The sequence below is a fragment of the Oryx dammah genome, unplaced genomic scaffold (genome assembly GCF_014754425.2).
Source record: "Oryx dammah isolate SB20612 unplaced genomic scaffold, SCBI_Odam_1.1 HiC_scaffold_27, whole genome shotgun sequence".
NCBI classification, from domain to species: Eukaryota; Metazoa; Chordata; class Mammalia; order Artiodactyla; family Bovidae; genus Oryx; species Oryx dammah.
In genome coordinates this window covers 112,001,108-112,022,160 of record NW_024070211.1, presented here as the reverse complement: position 1 = coordinate 112,022,160, position 21,053 = coordinate 112,001,108, and the positions used below count along the sequence as shown (strand labels likewise).

The window sequence follows — 21,053 nt, the reverse complement described above, 5'->3', positions numbered from 1 at the left end:
ATTAACTTGGACCACTGCTGTCAGCAAGGCAGGATTTCAGTAAAGGTATATTTATCTTACAAATAGGTGGCCCAGGATGCTTTCCAAAAAGGCACTCAGCAAACTTGGGTGAAACCAGGAATAGTTCAGAATTTCAGGACAGAACACTAGACCACATCAAGGGCCTTCAGAAGGTCTGTCTTACATTTATTGGTTTGAGCTAGACAGCTCAAAACACTGAGGTCAGTGAGATCAACCGAAGCAAGACTGCAGGAATTTGGAGCTGCCGACTTTGGGGCAGGATTTCCTGCTGCTCCTTCCTCGGTGTCAGGCACCCTGCCCTGGTGACTGGGCCCTAACCTCCCCATGGGGGCCTGCAGACTACACAGGAGTGAAATTGGGCCTGATGAGAGTAGGAAAGTCCCATGACCACAGGGCTCCTGACTCATAAAGAGCTTAACAATATCCCCAGCCCATACCACGAGTTCCTTCTGAAAGTCTCAAGCTCTTAAAAGTTCTCCCAACTCACACTGTCTTTGCCTGGGGGACCCATTAAACTTCAGAACAGATCTCGCCAGTGATAACTGAACAACAAACAAAACACAAAGCCAGACATTTGGATAACGCATGACACCCTCAAGAGAGCAGGCAGACCCCTAAACAAGCTGGCGCAAGCCATCCAGGACGGGAGAAGGCAGGCCAGCACAACACAAGCGAGGAGGCCCAACCTCTTCTGTGTGGTCAGTCCCTTGGGACAAGGCTCCCTCAAACACTATAATTTGGTTAACTGACCCCAGTCCTTCAGGGAAGCTGAAAAACGGCCTTGTTAGCCACACAAGAATTCACCAGATCTCTTTGTCTTTGGATGAAATGATAGCCTGCATGGAAATGAATCTCTCCCTGCCCGCCCCCACATACCCTTCAGAACCCTCTATCTTTCCTGTAGTACCTTTCAGTTTGGTATCAGGGTGATCTGTGTTTATGTTCGTCTGTCTTCTATGCTAGATCCTAAACCAGAAAGACAGATACGGTGCATTTTGTATCTCCCCGTGGTGGGAGCCATGTCTGCTTGCTAAGTATGACAGAAGCTTCTAAAGATGAAATTTCCCAAGAGGCATCAATTAACACTGAGATGAGCATCTCTTTAGCAAGTATGCAGACTGACAGGTGAGCTGAGAGAGAGAAGAGGGGTACTGCTAGATTAAAGTGTAGGGAGAGGGTGGGGGAGTTGTCAACGGCATGCTGGCACATGCACAACCAGAGGAAGGATTTCAAAGCCTCTACCAACAGCACCTCCTAGAAGACATGAACGTCCACTGCACACTCCTGAAATGAACACCCAAAGGAACACCACCTAAGAAGGAATGACACTGCTTACGGTACCCTGCCAACAGCCCTGCCAGCAACATCTGGGCACTTCTGGCACCTGCCAGCCAAGCCTTGATCTGTTCAGACCCCCTGGTCATCATCTGAGAAACAGTGAGATCACGGCTTTCAGAGCTGGTGGGACTGCAAGTCATCAATAATGTAGCAGAGTTTCCCATAAACACGAAGGACTTCATATAGTCTGAGAGCTGCAGGCATTTAGAGGGTGAAATACCATCACTCCCAATCTGTTTCCTTGCCCCAAATTCATTTTTAATAGATGCCATTCACTAAATACATGTATTTAATATTAATGTGATAAATGTAACTCTGCCTAATTAAGAACAAATATCTTTATCTTCTAGAAACATTTAAGATCATCCGGCTAAATAAACAAATCCTTCACCATCAGAAAAACAAGTCACTACTCCCCGCTACCACTCTCCCCCAACAGATAAAGATGAAATCAAATTATGTCCGTGCCATGGTACATATTTAGGTCTGGTGGAACTTCATTAGAAAAGCCAGAGATGGTTTAGAGTATAAAACCAAACTGCAAGCTGCGACATGTAATTATTTCCCCACTAAAGAATAGATAAGAATCCATCCTGACCTTGCAGGGCATGCGTCCTTCTTTTCCTCTTTCTCAGTGTTCTCAGACATCCAGTGAAGAGCTGTCCTTTATCTGGACAGCAAAATGCACCTTCATCGCCGATAATTTCCTGTTAGGATCTGTTACTGTTAAGAGGATCTTGGTCCCGAGAGAGAACCGGGGCTGGTGCCTCTCTAGGAAAGCTCAGGAAGTCTTTTCTGATTGCCTCTGACTGCCTATATGTATATAGATCTTTTTAACTTTAGTTACCTCCTAGTAACTTCACTCCCTTCCTCTCTGGATCTGAATCATTCTGCCACCCCGTGGAAAGGCTGGCGGACAGAGGAGTGAGAGCCTGGGGCAGGCATGAAGTCCTAGTCAGCCGAGCAGGCTTCCGCTCAGTTTAAAAGCAGCAGAACTGTGAGCAGAGAGGCGGGAGAAGCAGCCAACAGGATGTGTGTGGCTGGAGTTCCTGGCACGAAGTCTTGGCTTTCATGTTTATTTTTGGATGTATTTTTCTTAGTCCTTTGATGCAAATTTCTGGCCTGGGAAGTAACCCTACAGTACAAGCTCCAAAGTTGCCAAAAAGTCAGTACAGGCCTCTGACTTGGGAGAAAGCAGGTCACTTGGCTTTTCGGCTCTGGTTAATCCTCAGCTGGGGGTTGGGGAGACCCTGCATATTAACAGGCAGGTCAGGGGCGGCCTACCTGAGGGTGGGTCACAGACTTCAACAGCTATACCCAGAGTTCAACATCCATGCATTTATTTGAAATATCAGTCTACCTTGAAAGGCTACCATTAATGCAAAAGTAAAACAACCTGAATTTTTTTGCATGCTAAATAAAGTATTAAAACCCACACAAAGGGCTTCTGAGATATTTATGTCCTAAGATACTATGTTTTAAGTTTTGGGCTTTAATTTTTCTGACAGCCCAAGACAGATAGGAACATCAAATCTATTCAGGCTGGAGCAGATGCCTCTGAGAGGTATATTATTCCAATATGGTTTTTAAAGTGCATCAGCAAAGATTAAGCTGCTGTTATTTCCATAATTCCTATTCTCATAGTGGCTTGAAAGATTACTAATGGAAAAGGGCTTTTTCTCTCTGCATAGTCCAAAAGAGGCAGTAAACAGAAATGGCTAAAAAGCTTTTCAGTCCAACAACTGCCAATGTATCTGGTAGAATCGAGAAATAAAACACTGAAAATTAGGGAATAGAGATAGATGTAGAAATATTTCTTTGGCAATATTCATTACTCTTAGAAATATTCTTGTTTACAAACTGTATTCTTTTCCTAAGAAAGAAACATGCACATATCTCTCATTTTTATCATTCCATTTTATATTTCAGAAAGCATAAAAAATCAGCCAACAATATTTACTGAGGCCACAGACATGTATGGGGAATAAACTCTACTGGATCAATCACTGCATCTGAGCAACAGTTCTCTGTGATATTGTAGGTCTTGGTTAGGAGAAGGCAATGGCAGCCCACTCCAGTACTCTTACCTGGAAAATCCCATGGACGGAGGAGCCTGGTAGGCTGCAGTCCATGGGGTCACTAGGAGTCAAACAGGACTGAGCGACTTCACTTTCACTTTTCACTTTCATGCATTGGAGAAGGAAATGGCAACCCACTCCAGTGTTCTTGCCTGGAGAATCCCAGGGACGGGGGAGCCTGGTGGGCTGCCGTCTCTGGGGTCGCACAGAGTCGGACACGACTGAAGTGACTTAGCAGCAGCAGCAGGTCTTGGTTAGAATAAAATCACAGAGCTTCTGGGTAACTATTTCAGCCAAAAAGCCACTTTTACTGTGGCACGGCTCAGACTACAAATTTAAAATACTGCTTTATTTTTAAAGACTCTAGTTTCATTGCTGTCTTTAAATTTCAAATAATTTATTCACCAGTATGTATTACTCTGAACATGTTCAAACATAGCTTGCAATGAAGGAGAGTTTTTGCCCAGAATGATGTTCATGCAATTGGAATACAGGTGGTAGATCACCAGTGCAAATACCTCTCAGTGGTATCTTTTATGAGTCTGATGGAGAGTGACTCCCCAGTCTACTTCTCTGAACACAGTGGACTCATATCCTCATTCAAGTCCATGTGTTTGGAATATTCCATGCAAAGATGGCAAAATACGCTGTAAACCTGAAAGCATCTTCATCCAAAACATCAGCCAGAAAGTCAGGAAGAAAACCAAAAAAACCCTTTGTTATTGGTCTAACCACTGACAACCTTAGACTGTGTGTGCTCAGAAGATATTCATGGAATTGGTATTTATTTATTCCAAGAGCCCACCAGCAGTCATAAAAACTCATAATCTTGGATCAAGTATTAATAATGGCTTAGAACTCCCAAACCAACACTTAAACTGCTTTGCCATTTAACTGCCTTACTGAGGATATACAATGCCTCTAGAGTCAGAGTTTAAATTACAATTCTCAAGAACTAAAAAATGGTACTTCGACTTTTTAAATTTTATTCTGAAATTCAAAAGCATTACTTTCTCCTTTCACTCTTACTTTTTCCCTCCCCCCTCTAAGATGCTATTAAAAAATGAGATGTTTTAAAATCTAGTTGATATTTGTATTAAGTTCTAATATCAAAGAACCATGAAAAAAGAGGGACGTGTTATTGACCAACTCTGAATAAAGCTGCTGTAATTCACTTAAGCTAAGAAAATATGACCTGATTTTGAGATGGAGCAACCTAGTGCCCTCGGATATGACCATAAATTGGCAACTGAAACACGGAAAGGAAAGAGGAAAGAAAGTAGCTTTCATTAGGGAAGATCAAAAGATTTAAAGATTTCATTAGGAAAGTAGCTATTAGGAAAGATATAGGGTACAAAAAAAGCATCAAGCTGCAGCCGCAGTTATATCTTGGGGAATATTTTGTTGATTTTATATATTTGTATAGATGATTGACAGGCAGATGATGATGGACAGGGAAGCCTGGCGTGCTGCAGACCAAGGGGTCGCAAAGAGTCGGACACGACTCTGTGACTGAACTGAACCGATAGGTGACTGAAAGAATCCTCTGGTCACATTTATGACAATTTTTTGATGTGAATTTTCTGATTTTTAAATTTTTTATTTTTTAAAACTTTTTATTTTGTCTTGGGGTATAGACGATTAACAATGTTGTGATAGTTTCAAGCGAATAGCGAAGGGACTCAGCCATACATATATATGTATCCATTCTCCCACAAACTCCCCTCCCATCCAGGGTGCCATATAACATTGAGCAGAGTTCCATGTGCTATACAGTAGGACCCTGTTGATTATCCATCTTAAAAACAGCAGTGTGTACACATCCATCCCAAACTCCCTAACTATTTCTCCCCGATGACATTCTCCCCACTGCCTGGCAACCATAAGTTTGTTCTGAAAGTATGACAGTAATTTTTAAAAATACTCTGGGTGCTATCAATTTGACCTACAACATTAATGACAATATAAAGCAAGAGTATTTGATTAAAATTAAATAGAATTTCAGTATCTCACACGTAGGTCTCTGAGTGTGTATTTGCTGAGAACTGAGAACACTTGCCTCTGATTAGGAAAGGAAGGATTACCAAGCTCTCTGTTGCCATTAAAGTCTCAAGTTTAAGATTTAAAACAGATAATTCACTCAGCCTGTTAAGGAGCTTCTTTAGACTGGGCTACCTGTTAGTGATTAGACACCATCATTTCCTAGTTAGAAGTACTTCAGACTCCTGGTCCTCATCAATTACTTTGCTGTTCAGTCTATCAGTCATGTCTTTTTGTGACCCCATGGACTGCAATATGCCGGGTTTCCTTGTCCCTCACCATCTCCCGGAGTTTGCTCAAACTCATACCCATTGAGTCAGCGATAGCATCCAACCCTCACTGCTCTCAGTTTAGTTGCTCAGTCGTGTCCGACTCTTTGCAACCCCATGAATCGCAGCACGCCAGGCCTCCCTGTTCATCACCATCTCCCAGAGTTCACTCAAACTCATGCCCATTGAGTCCGTGATGCCATCCAGCCATCTCATTCTCTGTTGTCCCCTTCTCCTCCTGCCCCCAATCCCTCCCAGCATCAGAGTTTTTTCCAATGAGTCAACTCTTCTCATGAGGTGGCCAAAGTACTGGAGTTTCAGCTTTAGCATCATTCCTTCCAATGGAATCCCAGGGCTGATCTCTTTCAGAATGGACTGGTTGAATCTCCTTGTAGTCAAAGGGACTCTCAAGAGTCTTCTCCAACACCACAGTTCAAAAGCATCAATTCTTTGGCACTCAGCCTTCTTCACAGTCCAACTCTCACATCCATACATGACTACTGGGAAAACCATAGCCTTGACTAGACGGACCTTAGTTGGCAAAGAAATGTCTCTGCTTTTCAATATGCTATCTAGGTTGTCATAACTTTTCTTCCAAGGAGTAAGCGTCTTTTCATTTCATGGTGGCAGTCACCATCTGCAGTGATTTTGGAGCCCAAAAAATAAAGTCTGACACTGTTTCCACTGTTTCCCCATCTATTTCCCATGAAGTGATGGGACCGGATGTCATGATCTTTGCTTTCTGAATGTTGAGCTTTAAGCCAACTTTTTCACTCTCCTCTTTTACTTTCATCAAGAGGCTCTTTAATTCTTCACTTTCTGCCATAAGGGTGGTGTCATCTGCATATCTGAAGTTATTGATATTTCTCCTGGAAATCTTGATTCCAGCTGGTGCTTCTTCCAGTCCAGCGTTTCTCATGATGTACTCTGTATATAAGTTAAATAAGCAGGGTGACAATATACAGCCTTGACATACTCCTTCTCCTATTTGGAACCAGTCTGTTGTTCCATGTCCAGTTCTAACTGTTGCTTCCTGACCTGCATATAGGTGTCTCAAGAGGCAGGTCAGGTGGTCTGGTATTCCCATCTCTTTCAGAGTTTTCCACAGTTTATTGTGATCCACACAGTCAAAGGCTTTGGCATAGTCAATAAAGCAGAAATAGGTGTTTTTCTGGAACTCTCTTGCTTTTTCCATGATCCAGCAGATGTTGGCAATTTGATCTCTGGTTCCTCTGCCTTTTCTAAATCCAGCTTGAACATCAGGAAGTTCATGGTTCACGTACTGCTGAAGCCTGGCTTGAAGAATTTTGAGCATTACCTCACTAGCGTGTGAGATGAGAGCAACTGTGTGGTAGTTTGAGCATTCTTTGGCATTGCCTTTCTTTGGGATTGGAATGAAAACTGACCTTTTCCAGTCCTGTGGCCACTGCTGAGTTTCCCAAATTTGCTGGCATATTGAGTGCAACACTTTCACAGCATCATCTTTCAGGATTTGAAATAGCTCAACTGGAATTCCATCACCTCCACTAGCTTTGTTCGTAGTGATGCTTTAAGCGACATCAAAGTCATCGATAAGGAGGGAAGTCTCCAAGAGTGCTTGCCACACAATGGATGAGATGAACACATGAATTTAGACCCATGATTCAGACAATCTAATTTTTACTGTGTGGGAACTAGAGCCTAACAGTGAGCTTCTTGCCACACTGATAGGAGAAGCAGGATCCACCTGACCATTCTACTGCCTTCTTCCTGCCATTTCATGGCTCAGTGAGGGTTCTCTCTGGATCCTGAAGCTCTGTCCTCCTTTACTCTTGATATCTGGCTATCAGATCGAACTCAGACTTTGGTTTTAATGTTGCTTACAGATACTATGTACCAGTGTAATGAATGGCTGAACTGCCAACTCTGTTATCTGACATAATCAAGGAAAAGGTGTTCTGGTTATCCAATATTTTGCTAGCAGATTAGTGTTACATGTGCCATCAATAGGTCACCCAAATTCAAAAAATAGAAATAGGTTTTACTTAATGATAATGATATATTATACTCTGAAATAATATTCTTGACTTGCTAGTTTATTTTCTGTCTCCTCCAAGCAGAACAGAAGCCCTGGCCCAGCAAGCGGCAGTTCTGTCAATCTTGCTCACTGCTCTTAGACCTGACACACAGGAGATCCTCATTAAGCATTTGCTGAATAAGTGAACAGTCGAATAAACAGAAGTTGATCTTTATTACTCAGAAGGTAATTGAGAATTTCAACTCCTTGGATGATCATGCATTGTAAATGCACAAGTGTGCCCATGAATAAAGTTCTGATTCACACAGGCAGCTAGATAATGGAGTTCCCTGCACTCTCACTTCAGTCAGTTAAAATGCTGGAGAAGCACCTAATTTGTACTTTGCACTTGGTTGCATGAACAGGTAAGTAAAGTATCTTATTAACTTCTTGCTCACTATGAGGTTCCACATTCTGACCTGTAAAATAAGAGGTCAGACTAAATACTCCCTCCATCCTCTTCAGCTCACTGACAGGGGAGACCAGAATCATGCTGTGAAGTTACAGGTGAAGGGCTGGACCCACTGCATTACAAAATCACGTGGCAAGGTTTGGGATACTAAGGACCACCTTCTACATCAATACCCACATTTAACAATCTTCCTCCTAGGGAAATCTCTGTGAAAAACAGCCCACCCTAAAATCTACTCAAATACAATCCAACTGAGGGATCAAATGAGTCAAATCAACACATCACTAACAGTGAGGCATCGAGACATTAGGAGCACCCTAATGTACTCAGAACTCCGGGAGATGGTGATGGAAAGGCAGGCCTGGAGTGCTGCGATTCATGGGGTCGCAAAGAGTGGGACACGACTGAGCGACTGAACTAAACTGAATGTACCCAGCATCACCTTTGGCTTCTCCTTGCCAAAACTGTTTGACTTGACCTAATCGAACCCTCAGCACTAACTTTCATTTTCAGGAAACCCTGGAGTAGGGGTACAAAAAAGATACCCTCATGGAAACAGTGAGGAGGAGGGAGACTGACTTAGATATAACAATCAAATGTAACGCACAGTTCTTTATTTGAGCCTCGTTGGAAATAAAACAGATATAAAAATACTCATGGAATAAATTTATGGATATTTATGGGGAAATTTCAGCTGTGTACTGGGTATCAGATTAGGATATTATCTTTAGTTTTGTATGGTATTATGGGTATGCAGCAGGATATTCTGATTGTTTGGAGATATATGCTGATGTTTAGGATGAAATGTCATGATGCCTGACATTTATATTAAAGTGGTTCAGTAAAAAAGAGGAAGTAAATATGGCTATATGTTAACAACTGCTGGACCAAGTGAGAGTGCAGTCGTTCATTGTATTATCCTTTTTGATTTCCTGTATGTTTGAAAATGTTTTAAATAAATGTTGTAGAATGTTCACAGGTAGCAGCTTCTCAAGAACTTTTCACAGCACTGGGGCCTCCTAATTAAAATAAATTTTTAATTATTGCCCTCAAACCATCCTCGACCAACAACTTGAATAAGTCATCACAGATGAAAGCAGTTATAATGACACACACCACAAGTAGGAGTCATTTTTTGTTCTTAAACCAGTCTTCCAAATTTTCTTTTGGAAAAGACTTTTTGGTTTACCTTTTAAAGATCCAAAAAGCAGCTTATTTGCCTCAAGCCTGGGCCCTTTTAATTGACAGAAAACCTCTCCACACAAACCTCACTCAAACCTACTTTGGCTTTGCCTTCCTAAAACTCGCTTTTGTCTCTGAACTTTACAGAGCAGTTGGAGCTCTTTAATATTTTCTAAGAGGAACATTTCAAACAAGTAACCCTGCAATTTATTCACTACTGCCAAGAATAAAAGTAACAGGTTTCACCACCGGGGCCTTGCAAGGCTTGCGGGACTTTCAAGGCAAAGCATCACTCACTCACCTGCAGGTTCGCTCCCTTAATGCATCTGGCATTTTGTTTGGCTCTGGAGGAAGCAATTTGATTACACAAAATTCTTTTTAGATCAAGTTTAAAATCTTAGCCACACTGGGACAAGTGGTAAAGCCTGCCAGCTCGATGGGTTAACACTTGGACATACTGAGCCTGGGACAAAGATAGGGAACAACCACAGGTAAAAATCAGAAGCTTGAAGAACTGAAAAGGAATAAGCATAAAAGATGAGAGGGCCTAAGTGCTCCGTTTGCCATGACTGCATATAAGATGATTTATTCCCCGTCCTTGTAAATGAGCATGGTACCCTAAGGGATGCTGGTCAGCAGCAGGAAATGTACCAGCCACCAGGACTGGCGGCTCCAGCCACTGCTGTGACACCCGTGCATTTTCAGCTGACAGGTAACCAGCCATCTTTATGTCCCTCCTTTCCCATACCTTATTACAGGGCACTTCATTTTTAAAAGCATTTAAATGAAGCAGATGTTAACCCCATTCAGCCCACTTTTCCAGGGATCATGTCAATGATGATTTTTAAAATGCCAAAGAAAATGTCAAAGTATTTTGTTCCATGGTTAAGAATACATTTGTGGAATAGGAGGGAGGAAATACATAAAACACTCTATGGTCATTCAAGAAATAATTATCATGTACGTCAAACCACAGGAAATTGAGCAAGCACTAAATTAAAAAATAAAAAAAAGAAGAAGGATGTCTTGTGTCAAAATGCCTTTTGCACTCACTCATTTCAAAAACAAGTTTTGAAAATTAAATTCCATCCACTGGCTGAGAACAGAACACATTAAGGCTTGACTAAATGCCATTATCCATGCGGTACTCCCTTTCTTTTCTGCAACCACGTTAATTGACAAAGCCGCCTTGAGGCTCACCTCCCATAGTGCCTTGAAGTCCTTCTGTTCGATGCGGAGCAGCTCACTGCTCTCCCTGGTAACGATGGTCGCATGGCGTGGAGTGTTGTCCAGAATGGACTCTCCAAAGGCTGTCCCAATTCCCAGAGTGCAGATGGTCACTGCGTCCTGAGAACCCCAAAAACCGGTTGTTAGAAAAGTCAACATCTTATCAGTGGATGAGTTGTGTTTTCTCAGAAGTAGACAGTTGACCCTTGAACAACATGGGAGTTAGGGGTGCCAACCCCCCACATAGTAGAAAATCGGGAGTATATCGTGGTTCCTACACATCAACAGATTCAACCAGCCACAGACTCTCTTATACTGTTGTATTTACTACTGAAAAAACTCTGCTATGAGTGGACCCACACAGTACAAACTCGTCCTGTTCAAAGGTCAACTAATTTCTATACAGTAAAACACTCGGTTCAACTGCACAGTTCAAGCAGCTTTGACAAATATATACACCCTGTAATCATCACCCAAGTCAGGACAGAACATTTTTGTCACCACTGTGACTTCCCTCATGTCCCTTTCAAGTCAAGACCGACCTTTCAGAGGCAATTGATCTTCTGATTTCTATCACCATAAAGGAATTTTGCCAGTTTTAGATTTTATGTAAAAGGACTCAGACAATATGCCCTCTTTAGTGTCTGGCTTCTTTTGCTCAACATAATGTCTATAACATTCATCCATGTTGTCATGTGGATCAGCTGTTTTTTCCTTGCCCTGTGGACCATTGCATGGATATGCCCCAATTTGCTTACCCATTCTCCTCCTAGTGGACATTTGGGTTATTTATGGTTTGGGCATATTATGAAGAAAGCTGCTGCCAATCTCGTCCATGTCCTTTCTGTGTGCGTGGTTATCTTTCTATATGACTACTATCTCTGGGTGTCCCAGGTGGCACAGGTAGTAAAGAATCTGCCTGCCAATACTGGAGGCACAAAAGACGTGGGTTCGACCCTTGGGTTGGGAAGATCCCCTGGAGTAGGAAATGGCGCCCCCACTCCAGTATTCTTGCCTGGAAAATGTCATGGGCAGAGGAGCCTGGCGGGCTACCGTCCACGGTGTTGCAAAGAGTCAGACATGACGGAGCGGCTGAGCACCACTATCTCTAAGAAAATGTGGGAAATTTGGGGAAGATGAACTTGCTTTTGTTCCCAAGTGAGAGAATTCAATTACGATATTTAAATAAAGCACCAGAATAGGGATACTGTTATGTCAGTCTGTCTTAAAGAGACGAAGAAAATGAAGGTGACCACGGTTGGTTCACGAGGCCCTGCTGCTGCTAAGTTGCTTCAGTCGTGTCCCACTCTGTGCGACCCCATAGACGGCAGCCCGCCAGGCTCCCCCGTCCCTGGGATTCTCCAGGCAAGAACACTGGAGTGGGTTGCCATTTCCTTCTCCAGTGCATGAAAGTGAAAAGTGAAAGTGAAGTCGCTCAGTTGTGTCCGACTCGTAGCGACCCCATAGACTGCAGCCTACCAGGTTCCTCCGTCCATGGGATTTTCCAGGCGAGAGTACTGGAATGGGGTGCCATTGCCTTCTCCTGAGGCCCTAGTACACAGATAGCAAATAATGCACGGCCAGATTCTAGTTGTGACTCTCCAACTACAGATTCCAAGCTTTTTGTATTATGCTGCCTCCCGCAGCCACAACACAGTAAAAACAGCATCCAGTGAAGTACAGTGCAGGAAGCTTATAAAATGTTCTGAATCAATGATTTAAAAGTTAAAGGTGTGCTAAACAAGCAATTTCCTCTCTGCATGCACCATATGTGATAATACTTGGGTTTAATCCTAACTCGCCTCAAGCAATGCAAACCCTTGAAATCACCTGGCTATTCATTTTGCAAGAAATTATCGACTAAGGTACATACATCTAGGAAATCCCGAGCTAGAAGGCACAGGTTTCCTTTCATGCATCTAATACATGATAACAGGAAAATGTTATTAAGATCAAGTTAGTGACTTTATAATCACATTAGTAGGACAAATGCCCCTATGAATCCAGTTCCTTGAACCATAGCAAATTGCTTCTGCACAGATATTACCATGTAAAATTGTGTTCAGGAAAATAAAATCAATAATACCTCAGAAGAGAATGAGAAATCAAGGGGAAACCAAAATGGCCTGCTAATAAATTTTCCAGAAAGACAGCTACAAACAAACTCAGTCAGAAAAATATCCCCAGGACTGAAATATTAATACCCAGCAAGTCAGATGAAAGTGAAAGTGAAGTCACTTAGTCGTGTCCGACTCTTTGCGACCTCGTGGACTGTAGCCTACCAGGCTCCTCAGTCCATGGGATTTTCCAAGCAAGAATACTGGAGTGGGTTGCCATTTCCTTCTCCAGGGGATCTTTCCGACCCAGGGATTGAACCCGGGTCTCCCGCATTGTAGGCAAACGCTTTACCGTCTGAGCTACCAGGAAAGCCCTAGTAAGTCAGCAAGTCAGATACTTCTGAGTAATTTTCAAATTCTAGTAAAAACACAGGATGGATTATGATAAACCACAGACTTTCACAAATTCTCTAGATTATCAGGTTTGCCCGAAGATCCCACTAGCCTACTTCATTTTTTAAAAATCATCTGAATCTTTCAGAAAGAACTCTTTTAGCCCAATTTATACTCTCCAGTGTAAATATCTATTTTAAAACCTGTCAAGGAGGAACCATACCTATTACCCCTGCCACTATCCATGTAGCTTAATTATCTACGATTATCTACAAAGTATAATGCAAAAGAACTCTAAAGATCTGTTTTTTGTAAGCCAACTATAGATTTTTACAGACTAAGTTGTTTCCTCCATTTCTCACCTCCGATCCCTGACACACGTCATCGTGTGTCACCAAAACATATACAAAGACACAGGCTTTGAAAGTCCAACTGTGAAAATCAGTCACGTGAGTCCATCTTCTTGCTAGTGAGCAGCTCTCGTAAGAAAGACAAAAGACTGGAAGTATTCTTGGTCTTCCCCAGAGAGTTTCCCATGACCCCTGCCTCCTCCTAAACATAAGAATGTCTAGTCATGTTAGTATAGCCCAGTGCTCTCCTCAGCAAAGCCTTGTGCGTCAGGACCTCTGCACAGAGGGGCACCGGCCCCTGTCACTCCATCCAGCACCTTTGCTCATTCCCTGTATCCCAGGCTCTGCCACCAGGGCTGAGTGTGGGAGCCCACCTGCCTTCATCTCCTCCTTCATACTCCTTCCTCTCAAATGTAAGGATAGAGACTCACAAATACAAGACACGGTCTTGAAATTAGGACTGTAAAACCTCACCTGAAACAAGTGTGACTTGCAAATTCAAGCTCAACTTTCAGCAGACTAAGTATGTTCAGGACAAATTTACTTAGAAATCTGAATGGACTGGGGAAGTGTGGATTGGGCCCTGGGATAACTGGGCACAGGGAAGAAGTCCTGAGAAGAACATTTTCACCCTAAAGATGAATCACTGTCTCTGCAGTCCCTGAGGGTCAGGCCTTGTTTACATCTGAATTCCAGGCAGGGGCCTGCAATGTGCTTAGAAAATAATTATCAAATAAAGACATTTACATTCCAATGTTCTCTCATTCCAATGTTCTCAATGCAGCAGAATCGATATGCACTGCTCAGTATGTACACTCAAAGGCAGGATAGATGAGAGCCACGTGAATGTGAGTCAGCGAGGCAAACACTCTTATTTTGGTCCACATTCCCAGCTTACCAGATCCCTGCAGGTCAGAGTTCCAAGCCTGAAATCCTGTAGAGAAGCTAAACGCATGCCTTTGCCTGCGGCTGCAAGTGTCCACTTCTGAATGCAATGCTATCATTCCTTTAAACTCACACATCCGCGGGAGATCTGTTCATGTCTCTCTACTTATTAAATAGGGACTGTTTAGACTTTTATTTTCTGCTTATTTGCAAATTAATGTTCATAAAGGTTACCGAAAGGAAATATTTACAGTGACAGAGAGTGAAGAAAGCAATCAGCACAAACTGTGAAACATAAACAGTGAAGAAACGTCCCATTTTATATTAAGATGGCAATTTATTTTGAGGATTTTCAAACATGAAATGAAGATTTAAAAACTGGAGTGTTTTCAAGGATGAAGGTGGGTTTAGCAGATGCTGCTGGAGTCCTGCCCGATCCTCCCCCGCCATTTCTCCCACCCTAGCCCTACCCTCAGAAGCAACCTTTGGTTTCTGGACAATTCCCACACATACTTGCAGTCTCCCTTTTCATCTGCATTGCTCTGCTTCAGGGCAGAGTGCTGGACAGTTAAAGCTTGTCAAGTGCATCTTCCAAAGAGGCATGACAGTAGGAAGATAAAGACTCCAGCTTCTACCCGGCACAATTTGTTAGACGGTTCCTGGAAGGAGTGAGCCCAGCTGCCCACAGCTGAACTCATCTACACATTTTTATTGGCATTCCTCATTCCTTGTCTCAATTCCCCTACTTCCTTACAACACTTTCTGGGGTGTCCTCCATAAAAACCACTGCAGCCAAATCCTTGTCTCCAGACTGGCTTCTGGATAAACAGGAGATTGGATTAACTAAACCAATCTTGAGCTGTGAATCCCAAGGTACACTGAGACTTCTGGAGAGGTACTGGGCCAAACCTGCATGCCCAAAGAGATTCTGTAAGAGCAGCAGAGGCCAGCTTATCACTGACTTCACATCAGACACACTCAAAGAGCAATATCACTTGGGCTTCACCTGGGAAGACCTCATTGTGTTTCCCGTAGAGGATACAGGGTTTCTGAGCCCAGTCCTACTGTGTAACTAGTGGTGATGGGCTCTCAGAAAAAGAATTAACTGTGGCATGATACTGAGATGATACTTGGTTTCTTCCTCCCATCTGACCTAGCTCTCTCACATCTGTCAGTCCACTCGATCAGTCCTTCTCCTACCTTCTGAACACTTAATGACCCACTCACCCTGAACAACACTAATCTCCCGTGCATCCTGTATGCATGTGGATCTCCACGTGTGTGGCTGGAACACTATGCCCCATGCGCCACGCCAGGCATCTTGACTATGATGTCTCCTTAATTCTTCACAACAGTTAAAGGAGATAATTTCAGAGCTCTGCACCATGGCTGATTCAAAAGAAATGCTGAATAAAACTATTCTTACTGATGATAGTATTAAATACTTCACAATACTGTAAAGCAATCAATCAATTAAAAATTAAAAAAGAACTTCTTTCCGAGGCTCAGTAGGAAAGTTAATTTTGATTAAGTATTAATTTTAGCCATACAGGTTCTTTTTTCAACCAGCCAGTTTATAGACTTATTGACTACCTAATCATTCCAAGTCACCAGGAAAATACAAAACATTTGGCATTGCTCCCCTCTCGCCTTCTGGCCCCAATACTAGGGCTCACTTGACCCTCTCACTTGACCCTCTCCTACAGGATAGGATCCATTCAGCTCTTCTCTTCCTCATCAGGAGAAATGGAGGCAATCAAAGCCAGAAACTGAGAAGCGTGTCTGCGTTACTGCTTTTCCCACTCTGATCATCGCGTGCCCCATTCTAACGGAGTTCCTGTTTCAGTTGGAGAAACTGGGTTTCTTTCTGCGTCTGTCCTGACAGCCCACCTGGTATCCTAATTCTTCTCAAAGTGGCAGACTGCCTTGTTCTGACAGCCCTTCCTGGCATCCTTCCGACACCCGGCCTGTTCGTCAGCCTGCCTGGCCACCCACCTCCATCACAGAGCCTGTTTCCTGCCTCCCTGTCCAGCACCCAGCCCTACCCATCACGTTATGCCTGCCTCAATCCTTCACCATGCTGACCTGGGGGTTGTGCTGCTTCAATCGCTGGCTTCCTACCTCCTGACCAGCACTGCCTGCACACGCTTCTAGATGGCGCCCACCGTCACCGAGAAGAGGAGGTTCTACCCACTCCTGCCCAGCAAGGCACCAACTGAAGTCACGAACAGTGTCTTGGACTGGTATGTATTTCAGCCGGAGAGGGAAAGTGCCACCCACTCCAGTGCTCTTGCCTAGAGAATCCCGCGGACAGAGGAGCCTGGTGGGCTGCAGTCCATAGGGTCGCACAGAGTCGGACACGACTGAAATGACTTAGCAGCAGCATGTATTTTAGCAGAATAGGTGGGGTCTGGGTATCTTCATTCATAAAAGTTGGTGTGAGGTGAGTTACCAAAGATGTCAACAATCTGGCCCGGGGGGGAAGGCAGGGAGCATCAGGCATAGGAAGGGTTGGGCAGAGTGAGGGTAGGAATCCCTTGGAGGCAGCAGAGGGAGAAGACGGGGCACCTTGCAGACCTAGATTCAAAACTCACTTCTGTCAGTTACTGGTCCCAGGCTTCCGGCAGGATGCTCCCAGGAGCCTCAGTATTTTCATTTGCAAAATGGTGCAATCTCTCTCACAAGACTATTAGTAGAATTCAATATACATAATAAATAGTCCTACATGGTTCCTGGCACACAGGTGCTCCACACACACACACACACAAATAATAATAATAAAGGAAAATATTATTTCTGACTTAACCTATACATGTATATACATATGTCTATCTACATTTCTAAAAAGCAAGTTATGTTTTTCTACTACTGAAGTAACAGAGAATCTCTTATTTATTTTGTGTTAATCTCCAATTAATGATGGCTTTTTCAACGCTTAAATTCCAAGTTTCTCTGTTCCCAGTCTGGATGTCAAGTGGTTTGAATGATCTGCAAAACACTTCAGCTCTCTGGGGGAGCATGTATTCAAAGGAACCCTTCTGATGAATCCTGCTGTAAATCAGAGAATCCTTTTGTATCGCAACTAATCACCCCTGTATTTATCTGCTTTGTATGTCTGGATGATGGTATACTAGGTTTTCTTAAAGTAAGCGTTCTCATATGAGGCATTTTGTTTGTTTCATTACAAACATAGCTACATAGCTACAGTATGAAGATAGGAATGGTGTTAAACGCCATGGTTATGTGTCACTGGAATTCAAGCTAATACACATGGACCTTGCAAATGATATTTATAAGCAGCCACAGAAATTCAATTTACACAAGTTAGACATTCTGATGAAATTTAAAATAAAATAAGATTGTCTGTGGTAAGTACATCGATTTTTGACTCTCCTATAATTCTAAGGAGTATCAGTTATTTTATTATGTATGCATTGCATACATGCTCAGTTACTCAGTTGGGTCTGACTTTCTGCAAACCCATGGACTGTAGCTCACCAGGTTCCTCTGTCCATGAAATTTTCCAGGCAAGAACACTGGTGCAGATTGCCATTTCCTCCTTCAGGGTATCTTACCAATGCAGGCTTGAACCAAGTCTCCTACATCAGCAGGCAATTTCTTTACCACTGAGCCCCCTAGGAAGCCCATTTTATTTTGTGTATTTATCCCAATTCCTTATTAATGGCTCAAGAAGAGTTAATTGTCTTACCAAATATTTATTGCTTTGGATACTTGTTGGGTTCATACCAAGGAACAAACTGGTCCTTAAAGTTTGTAGACCCTGAAATAAATTTTTACAAAGCAAATACTTTTACATATTTTAGACCTATAGGCAATACTTGCCATTAAGTTTTGTTGTGCTGGGTTTGTTTCATGAGCTTGAATTTAGTCTTGAATTTAAGGAGTGCTCCAAGTCCTTTTAGAAACTGTGACATCTATTTTCTCTTAGTTTATCCTGTTCAGCAGGTTTTGAAACCTGAAACCTAAGTATGATAATTGCCATTTGCTTTTCTCCCTGTGTGATGCCATTCCTTCTTCATTCCTCTCCCTTCCCTGTGTTCTGTTCTCTCTCCTCTCCCCTCCTCTAGACAAAACAAAACGGGGCACTTTGTAGGGAATGCTGAGATAATTATTGTGGTTTTTAATCATTCATGCCCTAGTCATTAAACATGTACCACTGGAATGTAAACAGTGTTATCTTAGTATGTTAATTGGTTATAATATTTTAAATAAAGAAAAAACTGATATGAAAACTTTAAAAATAAAAAGAAAATAAAAATTTAATGGAACCTAATCTCTGAATTTGTCAAGACATTAGGGTGTATGTGCAGTCTAAAGGATTTGCTACCAAGCAGGAAGGCAAAATACTTCTAAGACAAATGTGCTTTTCTTCCTGACAAACAGCAAAGACAAGTTCTTCCCTGGAATCAGCATTAGACACAGTTTAACAAGATCAGGCAAGCTGGCTGCAGGAAGGTTCGATGAGACCAGCCCAGTATTAGCATCTGATAACTGAGTCAGGGAGGCCAGCCTCATCCCAGAGGGCAGCCAGTCTGTCTTGCACCATGGCTCTCTCGCCTCTGCCTACAACAAGAATTACATGGCAACAAAACTCAGCCCAGTATGCAGAGGTCCCAGGCTGGATGCTAAACAAACTCTAATCAGGTCCCAACAAAGAGAGTGACCTGAGCATAGACAAATATTAAGACTGCAAGCAACCACTGTGGACAAGGCACCTTTCAGGTTTTACTGGCTTGAGACATGGGTTCAGAGAATGTTTCCTAATGATAGCGATGTCTAAAAATAATGGATCAAAATGAGGATGCATCAAGGTACCAGGCAAAAACAGAAAGAAGGGGAAAGATAAAGCAACATGACAGAGAAACATGCCTGTCCTCCAAATTTTACAAATATGCAACACTTAAAAACATCTTTAAGACAAAGAGGGTTTAAAAAAAAAAAAAAAAGCCAAACCAAAAAAAACCCCACATTTTACTTTGGGGGGAAGTCAGCAAGAGATCATTTTCCAAAACTTGCCACAGAACTTTATAGATGGAGGAGAGGACGAATAAAGGGATGACCAATGCAAAACACAGCCCCATTCTCTGATCCCATGAAATGGCTGAACACTGTTAAAACTTCTTGCTCTTTCAAATACAAAGCGCATTTCCTGCCTTTTCTAGTCTAGCACTGCCCTCCTGTGGTAAAATGGCAACATTGCAGCCTGTAGCCTTCCACTTACGCCAATCACCTTTTCCTTAAAAATAGTAAGAAAAAATCATGGAACCCCTGCTCTTGGTCAAGCTTCAGACTAAGTGCTTTATACACATTAACTTATTTAAGGTAGGAACTAGTATCTCCAGTTTGCACATACTCTAACTTGCTTGTGATCACATAGTAATTAAGTGGCTCTGAGAATTTCAAAAGAAGACTGATTTACATGATTGTGCATTGCATTAGGTAAATATTAACATTTTAAATAAACATCTGTTACAGAAATATAGACAGGAGCTTTAATGAATTACTAAACCATCCTATTCCTTATTTTTCAGTATATACTTCTATTTGCTCTGCAGCCATCAGAAATCCTTTCATGTGACGGGGGAAATGTTATACTTTTTTGGTGTAAAGATTAGTTTAATCTTCTTTATGTTTAGATTTTAAATAGTTACCAAAGCAAGATTAAAATAGTTACCATACCACTCACAAAATCTGCAGAAAAGAGCAGGACTTTCTCTCTTGTCTCCCACTCACACGAAGTGGATATTGTCTGAGATAATGAGCTTTATAAAACCATTGTTTTAAAGCTTAATATTTGTTTATAACCTGTTCTAATGCTCACTTCTAACCTGAAATCTACCTAAATATTAGTGAGGAAAAGTCCAACTACAGTATTATTCATTCTAATAGGAATGTAAATCTCTGGCTTTTAGCCCATTAAGTTAAATAGGCACTGGAGACAGGCAGGCTGTTGAGCACACGAGTTCAGCTGTGGATATCCGAAGGCCCGCAGGTCCTGCTTACACTTAGGTAAGAGACCAAGAGCGGGGGCAGGTCTCACTGGGAACTGAAGGGTTCATCCTTGACAGAATCTGGGATGCCAAGTAGAAATCTACATGAGCCAAGTTGGGACACTCTGGTCTGGGATGGGGAAGTGGTCTGAGGGCAGGGCCCCTTGCTGGGCGTTCTCAGTTTCATGGGGTAAGAGAGAGTGACCAGGCAGGAGAACGTCTGCAAAGCTGGGAGAGATGCCTCCCACAACTGCTCAGGGACACGGGGTAGAAGTACTTCCGAGGTACATTTTGTTTTATGGTGCAGTGGAGTCAATATAATTAATATCAATTGATATAGTTGATAGGAAGGCATTTCCAAGGATGGTGGACTCTAAAAAGTTCACCATAGTTATAGGAACAGGATAATCCATGTATTTCCCAAAGTTCTTACCCGCACACAGCTTCACGGCTGTAACACAAGAAATGAAAGCACCCTGAGACCAGTTCCTCAGGGAGGGTCTCAGGGAGGTAGGGCCACATCCCTCCCCGTATCCAGAGCTTTGGGTTTCTCCCCTCCAGTCCACACTTGAGGCCTTGGACTGGGAGAAGGCAAGGAAGCAGAATTGAGCACTGGCCTTACTGCATGAGAGCAGAGAAGCTGGTTCCAACCAATTCTCAGCAGGATTCTGTACCCTCATCTGCCGGTCCTGAGCAAGGAGCAGACCCACAGGGTGAGGCTACGGTCAGCAGAC

General features: G+C 42.7%; 1 protein-coding gene across 4 annotated transcripts in view; it reads right to left on the bottom strand.

Annotated features, from left to right (window-relative positions):
* The window catches only part of RAPGEF4 (Rap guanine nucleotide exchange factor 4), a 331,531-nt gene that overhangs the window by 237,978 nt on the left and 72,500 nt on the right, over positions 1-21,053 (bottom strand). For 3 of the 4 annotated variants that reach the window (XM_040229358.1, XM_040229357.1, XM_040229361.1), the window contains exon 4: positions 10,597-10,743. In XM_040229358.1, the coding sequence (XP_040085292.1) occupies positions 10,597-10,743 (147 nt within the window). Of the gene's footprint in view, positions 1-1,957; positions 2,741-10,596; positions 10,744-21,053 lie in introns of those variants that run through there. The other variant, XM_040229359.1, reaches the window with a different exon arrangement.